The sequence below is a fragment of the Anguilla rostrata genome, chromosome 7, assembly GCF_018555375.3.
Source record: "Anguilla rostrata isolate EN2019 chromosome 7, ASM1855537v3, whole genome shotgun sequence".
In the NCBI taxonomy this organism is placed as follows: domain Eukaryota; kingdom Metazoa; phylum Chordata; class Actinopteri; order Anguilliformes; family Anguillidae; genus Anguilla; species Anguilla rostrata.
Window position 1 is genome coordinate 20,636,805 of NC_057939.1, and position 16,578 is coordinate 20,653,382.

At 40.8% G+C, this 16,578-nt stretch overlaps 2 protein-coding genes across 3 annotated transcripts in view; both read left to right on the forward strand.

Annotated features, from left to right (window-relative positions):
* LOC135259339 (uncharacterized) overlaps nucleotides 1–9,495 on the forward strand; it is a 15,883-nt gene extending 6,388 nt beyond the window's left edge. The window contains exons 1-5 of one of the 2 annotated variants that reach the window (XM_064343591.1): nucleotides 3,674–4,353; nucleotides 4,770–5,141; nucleotides 5,782–5,904; nucleotides 7,494–7,630; nucleotides 8,785–9,495. In XM_064343591.1, coding sequence (XP_064199661.1) covers nucleotides 4,152–4,353; nucleotides 4,770–5,141; nucleotides 5,782–5,904; nucleotides 7,494–7,630; nucleotides 8,785–8,847 — 897 coding nt within the window. In that variant the 5' untranslated portion in view covers nucleotides 3,674–4,151 and the 3' untranslated portion in view covers nucleotides 8,848–9,495. Of the gene's footprint in view, nucleotides 1–1,014; nucleotides 1,387–3,673; nucleotides 4,354–4,769; nucleotides 5,142–5,781; nucleotides 5,905–7,493; nucleotides 7,631–8,784 lie in introns of those variants that run through there. The other variant, XM_064343592.1, reaches the window with a different exon arrangement.
* A 5,272-nt stretch (nucleotides 9,496–14,767) lies between these two features.
* On the forward strand, nucleotides 14,768–16,243 carry LOC135259340 (protein S100-P-like). The gene is made up of 2 exons (XM_064343595.1): nucleotides 14,768–15,011; nucleotides 15,927–16,243. The coding sequence occupies exons 1-2, from the start codon at nucleotides 14,874–14,876 to the stop codon at nucleotides 16,065–16,067; spliced, it is 279 nt and encodes a 92-aa protein (XP_064199665.1). The 5' UTR covers nucleotides 14,768–14,873; the 3' UTR covers nucleotides 16,068–16,243.
* Nucleotides 16,244–16,578: the final 335 nt, after the last annotated feature.

The following is a 16,578-nucleotide window of genomic DNA, read 5'->3' on the forward strand; positions in this document are numbered from 1 at the left end:
GCAGCCTCACCCATAAGTTGTAACTGCGCAGTGTCAGTTAATGAGATCAAATGATTGATCCTCAGCAAATTAAACGGAGTGGCAGTTATGTCTGTTCTTCAGAATGTGCTTCAGAGTGCTTTTATTTTTTTTGGCCTCTTTTGTAAGGCCTCTTGTAAGTATGGCTCTTTATTCAAATTGCTTTTTGTGGTAAAAAGTTACCACGTTCTTGTGTGGTAGCTTGTTCTTCCTATTAGAAGGGCGTCAGGCTTTATTTTGTGCGTTCAAAAAAGTAGTGTTTTTACTTAACTGATCAGAAAATGATTCTGAAGTATCCGTATTTTCCAAATTGCAAGCAGAACTTTAAACACATTGACTGTAAACTTGTTCATAGTAGCATTAATAATTCCGGAAAAAAAATTCCCTCTTGCATCGGGTAAAGCTAAATTGTTATGGACTTTTGCAGTCAGGGTGCTTTGGAGTTTAAACCACCCTGACTGTTATTCATGCAATCATGGTAAAAAGAAATGCACTCATGGTAAAAAGAAAGGTCTCTAAACTTAGTTACATTATCAGTATAATTTATTTTTTATATTTCAATATAATCTAGTTTCTTATATTTTTACATTTTTTCATGGGGACATATAAATATATTATTATATATATTGTTATATATTATATTATTGGACAGCCTGGATATTTTGGTGATTTTTAAAAGCTGACATGCTTAATTTTGTGTGTTGTGTGTGTTTTATGGTGTTTATAGTACATTGGATGACAGGTCCAGGAGCTGTGATTTTATAGTGAGAAAGCAGAGAGACAGCACACAACACAAACACTAATTCCAAGCAGACCTGGTTCAAATACGTATTTGTTTCATCGGGTTCAATACACCAGACGAAATCAGTAAAGCTTAGAAAACTATTTGAATTCAAAACAAATATGTATTTGACCCCGGTCTGATTCCAAATCACATCATTGAACACTGATGCTGATGAAGTGACATTTACCTAAATTTCCGTCTTCTCCACACAGGCAATAATGAGGCCTTAACTGTGACCCAGTCCCCTCCCAGTATAACTGTGAAGGAGGGGAAGATGGTTCACATGCTGTGCTGCTGGGGGGGGACTCTGAATATGGAGCGTGTGCGAGTGCATTGGAAGAAGACTAACACATCTAGTGATATAATAAATACTGTGCATTACAAAGACAAAGAAGCCCATGTAAAGAAGGAGAAATACAGTTCTTATATTTCTGAAACCTGTTCCAAGTTTACTATTTCAAGTGTATCTACAAATGATGCAGGTGTATACCTCTGTAATATCCATATCGATATTCCTGTTTATAAAGAAGGCAATGGGTCTGGAACTCAACTAACAGTGAAAAGGACACGTAATCCATCCACAGGTGTGTATAGCATGCTGCAAGCACAGTACCGTGGGTAGGGATGGGGAGAGTGTACAATATTGGTTCGGGAACTTGGCTTCTAACTCTGAGGTAGGGTTGATTCCTGATTGGGGCTTCACGTTTTTAAATGAAAACCAGTTTCTGCAAGTGGACCACATTTAGGATGTTGGGGATCATGTTTATTACCTATTTCCCTATCATTGTACATCTTGCATGTGCAATAGACACTGACACTTGGCCATTGTTCTGATTGTTTTAGTAAAACTTCAGGAACTTTAATTAACCTGCTGTAGCCTGTGAGGATGGGTAGGAGGTTGGATGTTACATGCTTGCTCTTCAGCTCGGAAATTTAGATGTATTACCAGCATGTATTTTGTATATTGTATGTGTTTGCCTATGTCAGTTTTGTGTGACCTGCTTGATTGTCTATGGGAACAATGCTTCTCGTTGCACCAACAGAGGAAGCTGGAGGCGGCGTGAAGGAAGCTGGAGACAAAGTGAAGGAAGCTGGAGACAAAGTGAAGGAAGCTGGAGGGAGTGTACAGGAAGCTGGAGGCAAAGTGAAGGAAGCTGGAGACAAAGTGAAGGAAGCTGGAGGGAGTGTACAGGAAGCTGGAGGCAAAGTGAAGGAAGCTGGAGGGAGTGTACAGGAAGCTGGAGGCAAAGTGAAGGAAGCTGGAGGCAAAGTGAAGGAAGCTGGAGACAAAGTGAAGGAAGCTGGAGGGAGTGTACAGAAAGCTGGAGACAAAGTGAAGGAAGATGGAGGCAGTGTACAGGAAGCTGGAGGCAAAGTGAAGGAAGCTGGAGGCAAAGTGAAGGAAGCCGGAGGCAGCGTGGATAAAGCTGGAGACGGCTTGGAGGAAGCTGTAATTTTCATCTTGCGATGTCTGCCTTTTCTCACCCTCCTGATGGCCGTGTTCTGCATGTGCAGGACTGAGACGAAAGCTCCAGGTACTCCATGCTCTCAGCCACCCAACACAACAAGTTACCCTGTTCTAAAAATCTAATGAAACATAATGAGGAGCACATGCTGACATTTTGGCTCTGCTGTGTGTGGATGCACTGCACTACATAACATTTTGGATTGTGTCAGGCCCTCAAACCCACCCCTGAGTTACAACCCAGTTTCCTAACTATTACACTGTACTGCCACACCTCAGCAGCATTGATTTCACACTTTGTAGGCACTTTATGTCCATAAATATGTAATGTACCCTGGATTAATTGTTTGAGCTATTCCTTTTCACAAATGCACCTGCAGTAGAACAAAAACGCAAAACTGTAAAAAGGCCCTTGGAGCTGAACTCCTTAGCACTTGGATCTAAAAACCCTTCTTTTTCATCGAGCTTATGTGCATGATTTGTTCATCTGTATCTCAGCTCCAGAGAACAAGGTTCAGGAAGGTTCTGTAAAAGAGGATGAAGAGGAAGGTGAAGCTCTGAATGAGTCTTCCACTTTGCTCCTGGAGGCTGCAGCACCTGCAGATGCTGAGGTGGCGGACGGAAGTATTGGGGTTCCCTGCTCCGCTCCTTCCTCGGGTGTCCCAAACCAAGACTGAAGAGTGTGGGGAATTACCGTGGCATCATACATTGATCCAGGTATGAAACGTAAGTCACTGATTTCACAGATTGGGCTGTGTTATCAGTGACTTACTCTTCATACATGGGCCAGATAATGAGTTGACTGCCAGTAAGAAAAATCTTTCAGATTACTCACATTTTAAAAAAATAAGCCTTTCATTTTGAAACAATCAGAACACAATTCTTACTTCATGTACCATTTTGTTATGATTTCTTTTGGCAGCCACTTTTGGTTAGGGACATGTTTGGCTCAAAATCCTCAGGGATCTGCAGAATATTTTCAAATTTTACCAGCATCTGAAGAGTTAATGTATATTAATAGTGTATTTGTAAATCAAGCTCATTGCTGCAAACCTCCTCTATCAATTCTGGAGAGTGCGGACTGGCAAACCTTCTCCTCTGCAGCACATGAAGGAAGTTGCTGCTTTTTTTCTCATCAGAACCTACCCACGCTCACAGTAATTTGCGGCACTTTTAGTGACACCTCCTTAGGACATTTTGACACCTCTTCAAAATGCAGGGTTACCCTGAGTTTTTTGTTCCACAGTAACAGCTGTGATGTGACCTGTCAATGTGCTGTATGACAACAGCATATTTTTTTATCCTTATTACACTTTCTTTTATTTTTTACACCTTTGTAAAAAAAATTGTAATGGATGTGACCAATAAAAACAGCAGAATTGTATGTTAATGTACAATTTAATACTTTAATACTGCACGGTACTGTATTGCATTGTTTCTGCAATCTGCTTGAGAGACTGATATCGTAACACATTTTATGCTGATCTCCTCCAGTCTGTCCATAATGACGGAAATGAGGAAATGACATGTTTTAGATTTTTGGTGAAGATAAGCATTTCTTTGTGTATAATTTACTGGGTATAAGTGAACCTATAGGTTAATTAGCTCAGTTGTTATTAAGGGTGGACAAGGAGGAGATGATGACGGATGATGATAACAATCTGTGTGTGACAAAGTGAGTCAGAAGAAGAGCCTGACTATTATTAAGATGGAAAAGTAACAGGAAGTGGCTGTGATATTTATAGTTTTTTTGATTCAAAATGTATTAGTGTGTAAAAGGAAAGAGAGAGAAATAGTGCTGTAGTAACATACGATACAGTGTGTTTTTTGCATGTGCTTGTGTACATACATATGTGTAGAGAGATTTTACGTGTGTGAGTGTGCATGAGTGTAAGACAGAGAGAGAGGGAGGGGCTAAGCTGTGGTTATCTGAGTGACTGCGAGAGGAAGATGACTCCAGCGGGGCCCGTGCGTCTGAGACTCAGAGACCCGCGGCTGTGCACTGAGCGCTCACGACGGCGCGGAGACATGTCCCATCTCACTGTCCTCCTCTGCTGTCTCATCCTGTCCTTCCTCTCCTCCTGCGGTGAGTTCATCCCATGGGCTCCTTCTGCATTCACATGAGAGACACACAGACACACACACACACACACACACACACACATACACAATGGGTGCTGTAAGCATGTTTGCGTATCTCTTGGCATTTTGCTGTTAGCTATGGACCCTCTCAAAGGAGGAGGTAAACTTTGATTATTATATGGTCAGTCTAATCAATTTTGTTAGATCTCCATGTAATCTATTTTATTTATTTATTTTTATTTTTTTTTACATTTTTGGTGGGGAGTTTCAAATACATTTTCAAATGCATTTTGTGCGATACATTTTGTGCGATACATTTTCAAATAGCCTGGATATTTTGGTGTTTTTTTAAGTTGCCATACTTCTTTTTGGATTTATTGTGTGTGTTTTATGGCTTATACTGTAATTTTCCCCACACAGGCAATAATGAGGCCTTAACTGTGACCCAGTCCCCTCCCAGTATGACCGTGAAGGAGGGGGAGATGGCTCAAATGCTGTGCTGCTGGGGGGGGACTCTGAGTATGCAGCGTGTGCGAGTGCATTGGAAGAAGACTAACACATCTAGTGTTATAATAAATACTGTGCATGGGAAAGACAATGTAACCAGTGAAAGGAAGGATAAATACAGTTCTTATATTTCTGGAAACTGTTCCAAGTTTACTATTTCAAGAGTATCTACAAACGATACAGGTGTATACCTCTGTAATATCTATATCGATATTCCCATGTATAAAGAAGGCAGTGGGTCTGGAACTCAACTAACAGTGAATGGGATTAACAATTCATCCGAAGGTGAGTATGACATGCTGTAAACAGAGCGCAGGAAGGATGGGGGCAGAGTAGCCTGATGTTTTGGGAACTGGCAATGGGTCTGGAACTCAACTAACAGTGACAAGGACACGTAATCCATCCACAGGTGTGCATAGCATGCTGTAAACGCAGTACAGTGAGTAGGGATGGGTAGAGTCTAGCATAATGGTTAGAGAACTGGGCTTCCTGGTTGGGTCACTGCTGTTAAACTCTTTAGAATGGTACTTGACCTGAGTTGTTTCAGTTAAATATTCAGCTGCATATATTAATGTCGAGAAAATACTATAAGTCGTTCTGGGTAAGATAATCATCTAAAATGTAAAATCTAACTTGTTGATGTAGTAAAAGACAGTTAATCAATGACTGTTTGAAAAATTCTGGTGTTTTACAGCACATATAATCAAAAAGACCAAACCTGATATTGAAAATGCAACAATGATGACAATTAAGGGTGGAGACACGTTTAGGAATTAATGAGCCAAGATGTTTTCAAGAGAAAGAATTCATTTTACCCCATAGAAGTTTAACCATTCAATGACCACCAGTAGATGTGGTTACTAGACCTACACATCATGGGTCAGTAGGGACCAATGGAAGGTTGATGCTTCATTTGACTCTGCAGCTGAACATCTGAACTCCATGGCTGTCAAAAACTTCCTGATCCCATTAGCAGTGGTGATGGGAGCCATCTGCCTGTGTGCCTTTCTGTGTTACTGGAGAAAGAAGAAACTGATGCCTTACCCTGGTAAAAAAAAAAAAAACCTTTTTTAATTCATTCTTATTTTTGCTCTATCAGTGACAGATTTGATTTTTCACTCAGAAGTGGGGCTTGATTGTGAATGTGCTGCGCATTATCCATACAAAAACCTGGGCTACCTTGTAATATTCTGTAGCACTGTACTTATAAGGAGAATATGTAACCACTTAAGTAATTTCCCAGATGCTGTAGCTTAAGATATGGCACCACAAATATCCTAATAAACAAACAAAACAATTTTTTAAAAAATTGAATACCCATTTTTTCATAGTCACATGTTCTCTGGCATACTGTAAGCTTAAGCTTGGGAATGCTCTATTTATTTATTTATTTATCCACTCATGCGTTCATTTTTATGTGTTTGCTGGGACAAAATGGCATTGTGTAAATGTTAAAAGATAATTATCAGCAACCCTGCATTACATGCTTCTATCCAAAGACTTTCGAACACCTGTCTTCAGGCAAACTAAACAAAAAAATGCATAGAACCTGGTTGCTGGCTTTTCCTAAAGATGGAAACGGTGACCTGAGACTGATTCTGATATGAAGGTGTATTATTAATTTATGAAATAGTGGATGATGATAATCAGGGCTAACTCTGAACTACTGGAGGCCCTGGGTCAAATTTTCTTTAAAGGCCCATGTCCTACCCAAACAAGGAGGGGGGTGTTGGGGGCTTGAAATTGCAGACCGGGGGGTTCGGGGAGGGACTAGGCGATGTTGCCTATCAATGCCTTAAACTGGCTCTGGTAATAATAGTGGGATTGCAGGGTCATGTTCTGTCCTGTCTGTGCTCTCAGCTCTTGTCTTCCTGTGCACTGCTCAGCATGTGGATTTTGCACTGCTGCACTTGCTGCACTGCTAGTCCCTCTGAGCATTACCAGGGGTGTGCAGTGCAAACAGGGTGTGGTCGCACAAACACAAGCATTTTTGTGATTAGACATCGATTGTTACAACATTGCAACACTCCAGTGATTTTGATGTTATTACTGCAAACACAAGGTTCTTAAAGCAATAATTTTGCACGCTTAACTACTACCATGTTTAAACTAGCTTTAACAGTGACTCTGATCACATTAGCACACATTATAATGCAGAGAGAGTTAAATTTTTTAAAATGATGTGTACGTGTGTGAATGTATGATGCAGTGAACTGATGAAGTGGAATGTGATACCCAAGGGCTTTTTGGTCTGTACAAAGACAAAGTGCACACGCCTGTTTGTTTTAATGTTGTTGCCTATTTGTATACCTTTTAGTGCACCTGTGTTTGTATGTGTGCATGTGTAATCCCTCTCTTTGTCTCTGTTTTTGTGTGTCCATTTGTGTTTGTGTGCGTGTGTGCATGTGTGCACGTGTATGTGTGTGCGTGCGTGCATACATGCACATGTGCTTATGCACGTGTGCGTGTGTGTGTGTGTGTGTGCATGTGCGTGCATGTGTGTGTGTCTGTGCATGCGCGCACGTGTGTGTGTGCATACATGCACATGTGCTTATGCATGTGTGCGTGTGTGTGTGTGCGTGCGTGCGTGCGTGCATGCGTGCGTACGTTTATGCATGTGTGTGTGTGTGTTCGCAGACCAAGCCTCCGGAAAGGTGGGCATGGTCATACATGAAGTACCCCATGAAGAGGGAGAGGAGATAATGGAGGGTGAAATAGGCTTGGCAGAGAATGAAGCTGGTTCGACCGGGTCTTCCCACGGCTCCACACAATGGGTGAGTCTTTGTCAGATCCCTGCCCTTCATTGTCAAACCACCTGCTGCTTCAGCAAGAGTGTGGATACTCATGTTGCAATGCAGGGGCAATTTGTGGAACTGCAGTGTGCTATAGTTCCTGTTTTTTGTTCGGCTTCAGTGCATGCTGGATAACTACAAGTTGGCTTCAATATGGCAAATATTTGAACGTGACAGTAACTACAGTAATATCTGGCACTGGTAAAACCAAGGCAGATTAAGGTGTTTTTTTTTTCAATATATAAGTTACTGCATATAATAGTCCATATCAGTGGCTCCCAAACTTCCCCTCGGTTACCCCCAGCCGGACTCCATCTCAAGCACACCTGATGCAGCTAATCTCATCTGTATTGTATGTTAGTTTTTTATTTTGTTTACTGAAACTTTAATTAATTAACTAATTAAAAAATTAGTGTTAATTCTGTAAGTTCATATAAATACTATTTGCGTAATTTAATGAGCCTCAGTGAGCAGAAATACAGTTTAAACAATCCTCAGTGGAGTTATTGAAGATAACGACTGAGTGATCTCTATTTTTCAGTCAACAGCCAAGTCAAAAACAAGAAATGAATTATATATACTTGCTGGAAATTCTAAATGCATGTTAAAATGAGTAGTTTGGATTGCACCTTAACTATGCGCCGAGCAATTCACCCAAAGCAATTTGGCATTCATTTTCAACGGTGAATTTAAGTCATGGAGACCATGGAGAGAAATGAAAAGTTAGAAAAAATTATAAATAAATAAATAAAAGTTTGAAAATGTTACAATTTAAGGAAAGGTTTGGGCCCTGAATTGACCTTCTCCGTACTGTGTCCATGTAATAAAAGGACAGTGAACTCTGAGGTGAACACTGAATAGCGAGCACTCGCAGTAAAAAAATGCCCAAAGGGCCTTTTTTGCGAGAAGTGGGTCGGGGTTTTTTTCGTCAAACGCGTTCGCTGCGCATGCACGCGGTGTGGAAAATGTGGTGGAGGGAGGCGCGGTCAGGCCCATCTCAGAAGAAAGCAGGCCCCTCGGCGGCTGCACTGTCACGGAACTGCGGGTTGAAGGTTGACCAGGCCAGCGCTCTCTTTTGTGTGTGTGACGTGCACCTGATCCTCACCGACTGTTCCTGTTTGTTTCCTCTGCTGCAGTGTGCTGTCGCGGTGTATGAATCGGTCGACTACTTTGCCGTGCAGACCAGCGAGGACGGATGACATCATTTATGCAGCGCATTCTTTGCTCGAGGAGTTTGTCCACCTGTCGTTTGGTCTTTGAACGCTGGAACAAGGGCCTTCTTTTCCATCGTAAACAGAACAGACGAATAACAGCAGAGTAAATATCTTTCCTCTGCCCGTACTGTTGGGGTCTAAGTTCATTCAAGGCTATAATGTACATAATGATGCAATGACTGAGGTTTTTATGAGGAGTCTAGGAGGCTTGAATATCTCACTCAGATGTTCTACAGAATTCTGTAAATTCAGTAGCAGCCCCTTCACTGGACACCTTCCACCCTCGTGATTCTCTGCATGCCCTCTGTACAGGGGCTTATAAATGATTCTGTTGCTCTCGCTGTGGCAAATACGTCCTGAACAGTTTATTTATTGTGTGGTGTTTCTATGTATTGTTTATTCTTCCTTTGCCCTTTGATCATGCCTCCTTTTCAAGCTTTTACATGAACCTGCTTATGATGTTTCAGGTACACAATGTCAGTAAGTGTAGCGCAGTCTCCAAAAAGCAATTATACAAGCTAATAAAGTAAAAAAAAAGAGCCCATAAAGTTGAAAATCATATTTTTTGATGTATGTACTTCTCTGTGAAACCTAAACTGTCTATTTGTCTATGAAAATGACTTTTTCATTTCACTCTCTCTGTAGCCCATTGTGTTTTTAAGTATGCCATGTGGCGACGTTCTCACAGCCATATTTGAGGTTGTTTGTACAAAAGCAAGAACCCACCAGGTATTATAAATGTGTTCTATCACGGAAACGTATGAGAAATGGCTTCACACCCACTTGCGTTCACACACATGCCCCAGAGCCAGTGCGTGAGAAAAAATTTTGTCTGCCACATCTCCCCCTCATCTCAGTGGCAGACCCGTCTAAACACAAGAGGCAGAATCTGGACTGACTCATCAGCTCCCTCTTCGTTCGCCACCCGCGGGTTTGGTTCGATTGGCAGGTCTCATATTTGTACTCTGCAGATTGCAATGCACGGTAATCGCAGTGGACAAAGATATGAACGATTTAATTCATGAATTTGAACTGTTTTCAGACTCCTAACAATGTTTGCAATAAAAAGCAAGAAGTAAGCAAAGACTCTTATTTATATACTAAAATGTTTTCACCGAATGCACAAAGTGGAGCACATGGTCACCGATGGTAGTATATCATGGCACCTAAGAGCTCTGGAAGGATGAATACCAGAACCATACCGACATAAACCTGCTAATGGGACCTACGCTTATTCGTAAGAGACTTGTTTACAATTTATCATAAGCTCTTATCCAGAGCAACTTACACTTTTTACATTACATATAGTCCATTAATGCAGCTGGATATTTACCAAAGCAATTCAGGTTAAGTGCTTTGCTCAAGGGTTAATAAAATCTGTTTCCCACACGGGAATCAAATCTAATACCTTGGAGTTAGCTACAACTCTAGTACCACAGCCCTTATTCTACACTACAGTATTTGCTTTAAACTCTTTGCGCATTAAAATAACTTCAGTAGACGCATTGTCATAAGATAATCGCCCCAGAGGCCATATGATGTGTCCTTGGAGACCAGACCTAGATTCACAGAAGGAAAATCAAAACACAGAACAATATTATCTTCTGGGATTATTATTATTCCAGGCCCAACTGTCAACTCATGCTCTCCTTGTTGTTAATGCTAAGTTTCAGTGATTGCAGGACTTGAGAAATGCTCAAAACAGACACAAGCAGAGAAGAGATTGAGCAACAGATAGAAAGCTCCACGTTGAGCAAGCTCTGATTGTAATAGGTCAATGGCAGGAAGTGGAAACAATGTGAAATGAGACTGCTGTGGTTGGTACTTTCTGTTTACTGAAACTCTCCGTTCTTCATCGCTGTCCATCAAAGTGGTATCTTGGCAATATAATCATTTCAAATGTCCAAATGTACACATCGACTGATATGTTGTTGTAGAAAATTGAAAAAAATGGCTTGATTTTAAATGAACAGCAGTGCCTTTACCCACAAATATAAAGGTATGTGCTGTGGGCAAAGGTAGTTCTTCTTCAGCCTCCACTTGAAGGTGCGTTGTAGACAGGGGACTCATTTTGGACTTCTGGGTTTATACATTCAGCTCTCAAGTTCTATTTTAGGCACTCTACACTACCGTAGGCAGGCAGGTAAAAACCTCTCCATAAATGATATGGATCATTTATGGAGCAGTTTTTAAGATATATGATTATTTGTATTTTGATGGATAAATGAACTTTCAGATGCGCATGGACATTATTCACAAGCCCAATAAACACTGCTTCTCATTTAACTGTTATGAAATCAGTGTGACACCCGAAAGAATTGATAGCATGTGTTCCAGATTTTGTTGAATGAGTCACTGTGACTAAAGTCATTAAGAAGTTGGACACACCCACACATAGGTCTAATTGCTGTAGTTGTTAAGTGTACTGAGGGCTAAAAAAGTTATCCTTATCAGCACTGGTGCCACAGTCACAATCCTGTATTCTTATTCTAGATGATTCTGTGGGAGACAGTTAAAGAAATGGCGAGACCAAAGCAGCTGATCACAAGTGTATTATCACAACCGACAGGTTTTACCAGTTTTTTTAAATCTAGATTTCATCCAGTTTGTACCAAAGTGGCAATAGTTTTGGATGTGCCAGATATGCATGGCTGGCATGTTTACTACGGCCTGTTGCATCACTGCGGCATCCTCTGACTGGCACCCATGTGCCCATTTTGTAATTTATCGCAGCCGAGCTGTGCAGCTGCTGTGCCAATGATCTTTACTTCTTATGAAATGGATGCCGGCCATCAAACCACAAGCGGCAGACTGACAGCAGAGGCATTGCTGCTGTTCTGCGGCACCTGAGAAATAGCCCTGCACCGAGACCGTCCCTCCCCGACTCAACCTTTCGCCTTTCTGCAGCTACAGTATGTGTGACTTGTATCAGACAAACTTATATCAGCCTCTCTGCAGGTGCTGGATCGAAGATATTAACACATTAAAAAAAGATTATGCTTGCACACTGCTTAATGCTCTCAAGAAGAAACAATTTCATGAGGACAAATGACAAGAAACAGGACAATGTTTTGATCCTATGGGGATCTTCGTCAGGTAACAAAGAGCTGGCATTTTGCCCTTCTATATAGGCCTGGTTATGACAAAACACATAATATACAGGTGAAATGCCAGTTCATTGTTACCTCACAAAGATCTCTGTGGGATTTTTTTTTTTCTTGTCATGTGCTCTTCTTGGTAGCAGTATGTGGACATTAGCTTTTTTATTTTTGACTTGTTTCCATAATTGTGATTCCTGGAAACAGTTGGCACAGGCACGGTTTGGGTCCCATTCTGAACTATAGAGTGCATCACCATACAGAAAGTCAGGGACCTGGAGCCGTGAGACTTTTGTGAGTCAGCGATCTCCCTACAATCAACGCCAGTTCATTTCAAAATCAAAATGTTTGAGGGACGCACAAAACTAAGACTGAAACACACTGCTCCTGCGTGTGCATCCTGAAAGCTGTTTGAGAAATAGGAGAAGTTAAAAATGATTAACAGTAAAACCGTGGACCACAGCCTATGTCGTAATATTTTTCTTACATGATTTTTACGGAGAAAATTGCTGGCCCTTGCAGCAGCGTGTGTGGGTTTATGGAGGTAGGGGTGTCAGGGGTTTTGGTTGAGCACACTAAAGATGACACATCATTCACTCTGTGTAACATGAAAAGAATGTTTCTATAAAGAATTTATTATTATTATTATTATTATTATTATTTCACATTTTATCAAGTAGAGCATTTTTATAGCTGAAACATTGTCGTTGATTGTGTGTCTTAATTCATCGCAATCATGATTGTGGTTCTCATGACTGGCTGAGCAATTTTGACTGGGGTGGGGAGGGTTGTTGTAACTGAGTCATGAACAAATTTTTATCTAAAACTGGACAGATTTTTTTTAATCTTATTTTATATCTTAAACATACTTTGCAGAAGTTCATGAAACACAATCCATCTTTTTTTTTTCTGAGGATATTTTGTTGCCACACCCAACGCTGAATAAGTAAACCATTAATAAGAGTAAATCAAATATTGAATAGCTTGTCTGCACTAGCCTTTGGTGTGTAAATAGGCTTTGGGATAACATCGATACTCGTTTTGGTGAAATGGCAACGCGGCTATGACTAATGTTTCACAAAGTGAACACCAGCCAATATTATCACCCATTTTCCCCCCACCTTACTGTAATATTACTATGTTTTAATATTTTGATTTAATATTAATATCAATTTTGTAATATAATACAAGTGATTTGGATGACAAAAACATATTGCAGTAAAAATAATTTCAAAAATATTATTTATTTTATTCTATTATTTATTTTAGTTAGGAGGATTAGGATGATATGTCAACTGAGACTTATATGAATGTGAAATATTCGTTGCTGTGGTAATAAGAACAGAACAGTATTTTAAAAAATTCTGATGCTTTTGATTTTCTAGTAGTGATTCACAGTGATATTACAGGACCTTGGTTTAAAACTTGAAAGTTGCAGGTTGAATAACGTATCTAATAATAATGTAACTCAGAGGGGTTGGGTAATGCACCTAGGCTTCCGGGTTGCATCATGGCATGGGCTTGAGCCAGGATTGAGATCAGATTAGAGCGGTCTGCAAACTCAGGGCAGGGGAAGGAAAAGAGACGAAAGATTAGGCGCTATATAATTATGAGATTAATTGTTGCATGTGTAGAGGCCGGTGTGTAATATGAAAAAGCCCCAGTGTGCTATGCTATGGAAAAGATGTGAAAAAAGGGGGAGCACACGCCCATGAGAGCGATCCTGAACAGCCAGTAGCCCAAGGCTCACAACAGCAAACCTGGGTGTGTGTACATAGTGACAGGGCAACGGCACAGTCAGCTCAGCTGACATAACAGCTCTATGGTCCTGATTTACCCTATCCTGGCATCTTTGACAAGAGGAATGACTATAAAAGTAAGTTTTGAGCATATTCTTAAAGATAGAGTCTTAAAGATCTGAAGCCCGAACATGCAAAGGGAGATTATTCCATATCACAGGAGCTCTGTAAGAGAAGGCTCTGACTCCCATTGTACTTTTAGATATACTTGGAATTTTCAAATACATTTGGAGTAGAATCTTATGGTCAATTCTAAATTTAACAGGCAAACAGTGGAGAGATGCACGCACTCAATTGATATACTCACCTGATATGCTTAGTCGTTTGAAGTACCCAAGTAGCTCCATTCTGTGCAATGTGGGGACATTTAAAAGCTGAATTAGTGCAACCAGACAATAAAACATTCCAGAAATCCAGCCAAGAGGACACAAAAGCATGAACTAGTTTTTCAGCATGCTGCAGAGAAAACATCTTCAATTTAGATATGTTCCTCAGGTGAAAGAAGGCCACTATTATCTAACTACCTGTTCGATAATAATTTTGGTCATCCAAGCCTTTATGTCTTTTAAACATGACTCTAGTTTAGCAAGCTGAGCAAGTTCACTGAGTTTCGCTTATATATGAAGTTTTCACAGCAGAGATAGTTAAAATCATCTCTGCTTCAAATGTTCAGAAGGGGGAGAATATACAAAGAGGACCCAGAACAGATCCTTGTGGTACTTCAAAGCTTACCCTTGAGTGCTTTACCCTTAACGACTCATTGTTCACTCCTGGTTCAAGCCCATGCCATGTGACTCATTCATTTATGAAGCGAGGAACCACAAGGCTGGTACCGCTATTGTGCAAAGAGTTTGGGTGTGGATGATAAGGATTAGATGGTTTAGCTAATGCACCTTATACACACAGCCACCTTGGCAGATTTTCTAGCCCTGCCTGTTTGCAGCTACCCTACAATATTTGCCCTCTGATGAAATAGCCCTCCGAACATGAGACAATAGCCAGGCACATGTATATAAGAGTGTTCCTGTCCACATCCACCTTCCACATCATCCAGCTAGACGGCGCCTTGTTTTCACGTTGGTCCTGCGATCTGCCGAATCAGAAACCCACAATCATGAGCCAGCTGGAGACCGCCATGGCCCTTCTCATGCAGTCTTTCGACAAGTATGCATGCACCGAGGGGAAAAAGGACACGCTGACCAAGGCCGAGTTGAAGACTATGCTGGAGCAAGAATTACCCGGCTTCAAGAAGGTATGATTTTATCAGCACAGCAGAGGTGGAAAATACAGGTTCATTAAGTACTGTATAGGTCCTCCCCAGTCCTTTGTTACAATCACCTGGATTGGCTAATTAGTACAATTCTTCAGCCAGGAGGTAGAAAAACTAGTGAAATAAAATGGCTGTGTTCATGGGTCGAAGAAACACATGGCAGGACCTTTGCTTTCTGACAGCTGGACTTTCCACCTCTGCAGCACAGACACTAGACCGACTGGTCCTGATCACAACAGCCTTTTTAGTAGTATTTCAGTGAGGTGGGAGCACCATGGGATATGCTGTCTGTTCTATTGACTCAGTTTAACACCTGAGAGATAAGCTTCAAATACAGTTAGCACCCAGTTAATTGACAATTGGCACAGTTTCAGCAAAGGGCAGGAGTGAGCTGTTCTGTTCTGATGTACTTTTTGTGTATATTATTCTACATGTATATGTATTTTCCAGTTATATTGCTCCATAAAAATCCTGAAAAAAAGCATTCTTTGTTGAAAAAGCAACTGCCAGAATGTTTTAAGGAAAATAAAATACATATGAATAGACAAAGTAAATAGTTTGAGATGGAAGCTGCTATGCAATTGAATTGCACTTTTCTAGATTTCAATAGAAACACTGTCATAAAAATGCCTTACAGGGTAAATATGGACTGCTGCATTTTAAATGGGGATGTGCTTTCACGTTGTTGCTATTGGAAGTTTGTGTACACGATGTGTGGTGCAGTTAATTCAATATTTCGCTTCACTTTCTGGTTTTACACATCATGTTTTGTCCCAGTTTTACATCAGCTTACTGTGTTGTCAAAGATATGCTGAAAATATGATGTAATCACATAGAAGGCTTGCATTGGAGGATTCAGGACCACTGCAGACGTTTAAATGCTTCCATCCATTTCAGAATTCTAAGAACCAGGCAGAGGTGGACAAGCTGATGGACGCCCTGGACCGCAACAAAGACCAAGAGGTGGACTTCACGGAGTTTGTTACCTTTGTTTCTGCCATGACCTGCATGTGCCATGACCGCTGCCCCAAGAAGTGAATGAGACCCCCCGAAACCCCTGAAGAGGGTTCTCCATCACCCTCTCACTCAGCCGAACCTGTATATCCTCACCAGTTTCACACTCTGTACAGACCCTGTAAGCCATTCATATTGTGATAATTGATAAAGTGATTAAACAAAGGAGTGGAATGTGGAATAAAGTATCTTTAAAATAATTTATGTTGTTCATGATGCTCCTCTTCTTGCTGTCTTATTTAAAAACATCAGGGGTCAGGTTCTCAGCGATTAAATTTTTTATTGGGTACTCCGAACAGCAAGAAAGCACAGAAGCACATTAATATTTTCACACCTATTATCTCTTCATCCTGTCCAGTATCCAAACATAGCACTCTCTCTGTCCTGACCAAAAACAATCTAAAACAATCTCTGGTCACAGCGTAGTAAACCCTCCCGTGCTCACAAGTCACACCACAAGCCCTGCAGATGAAGTTTCATAAGTTTGTTTCTCTGAACGTTACCCTCAGACAACATTGTACCATTGTGGAACAGC

Excerpts from the sequence above, each read along its gene's own strand:
- LOC135259340 (XM_064343595.1), top strand. The coding sequence starts at position 14,874 with ATGAGCCAGCTGGAGACCGCCATGGCCCTTCTCATGCAGTCTTTCGAC. Across the intron at positions 15,012-15,926 it reads AATTACCCGGCTTCAAGAAG|AATTCTAAGAACCAGGCAGA; the intron begins GTATGATTTTAT and ends CATCCATTTCAG.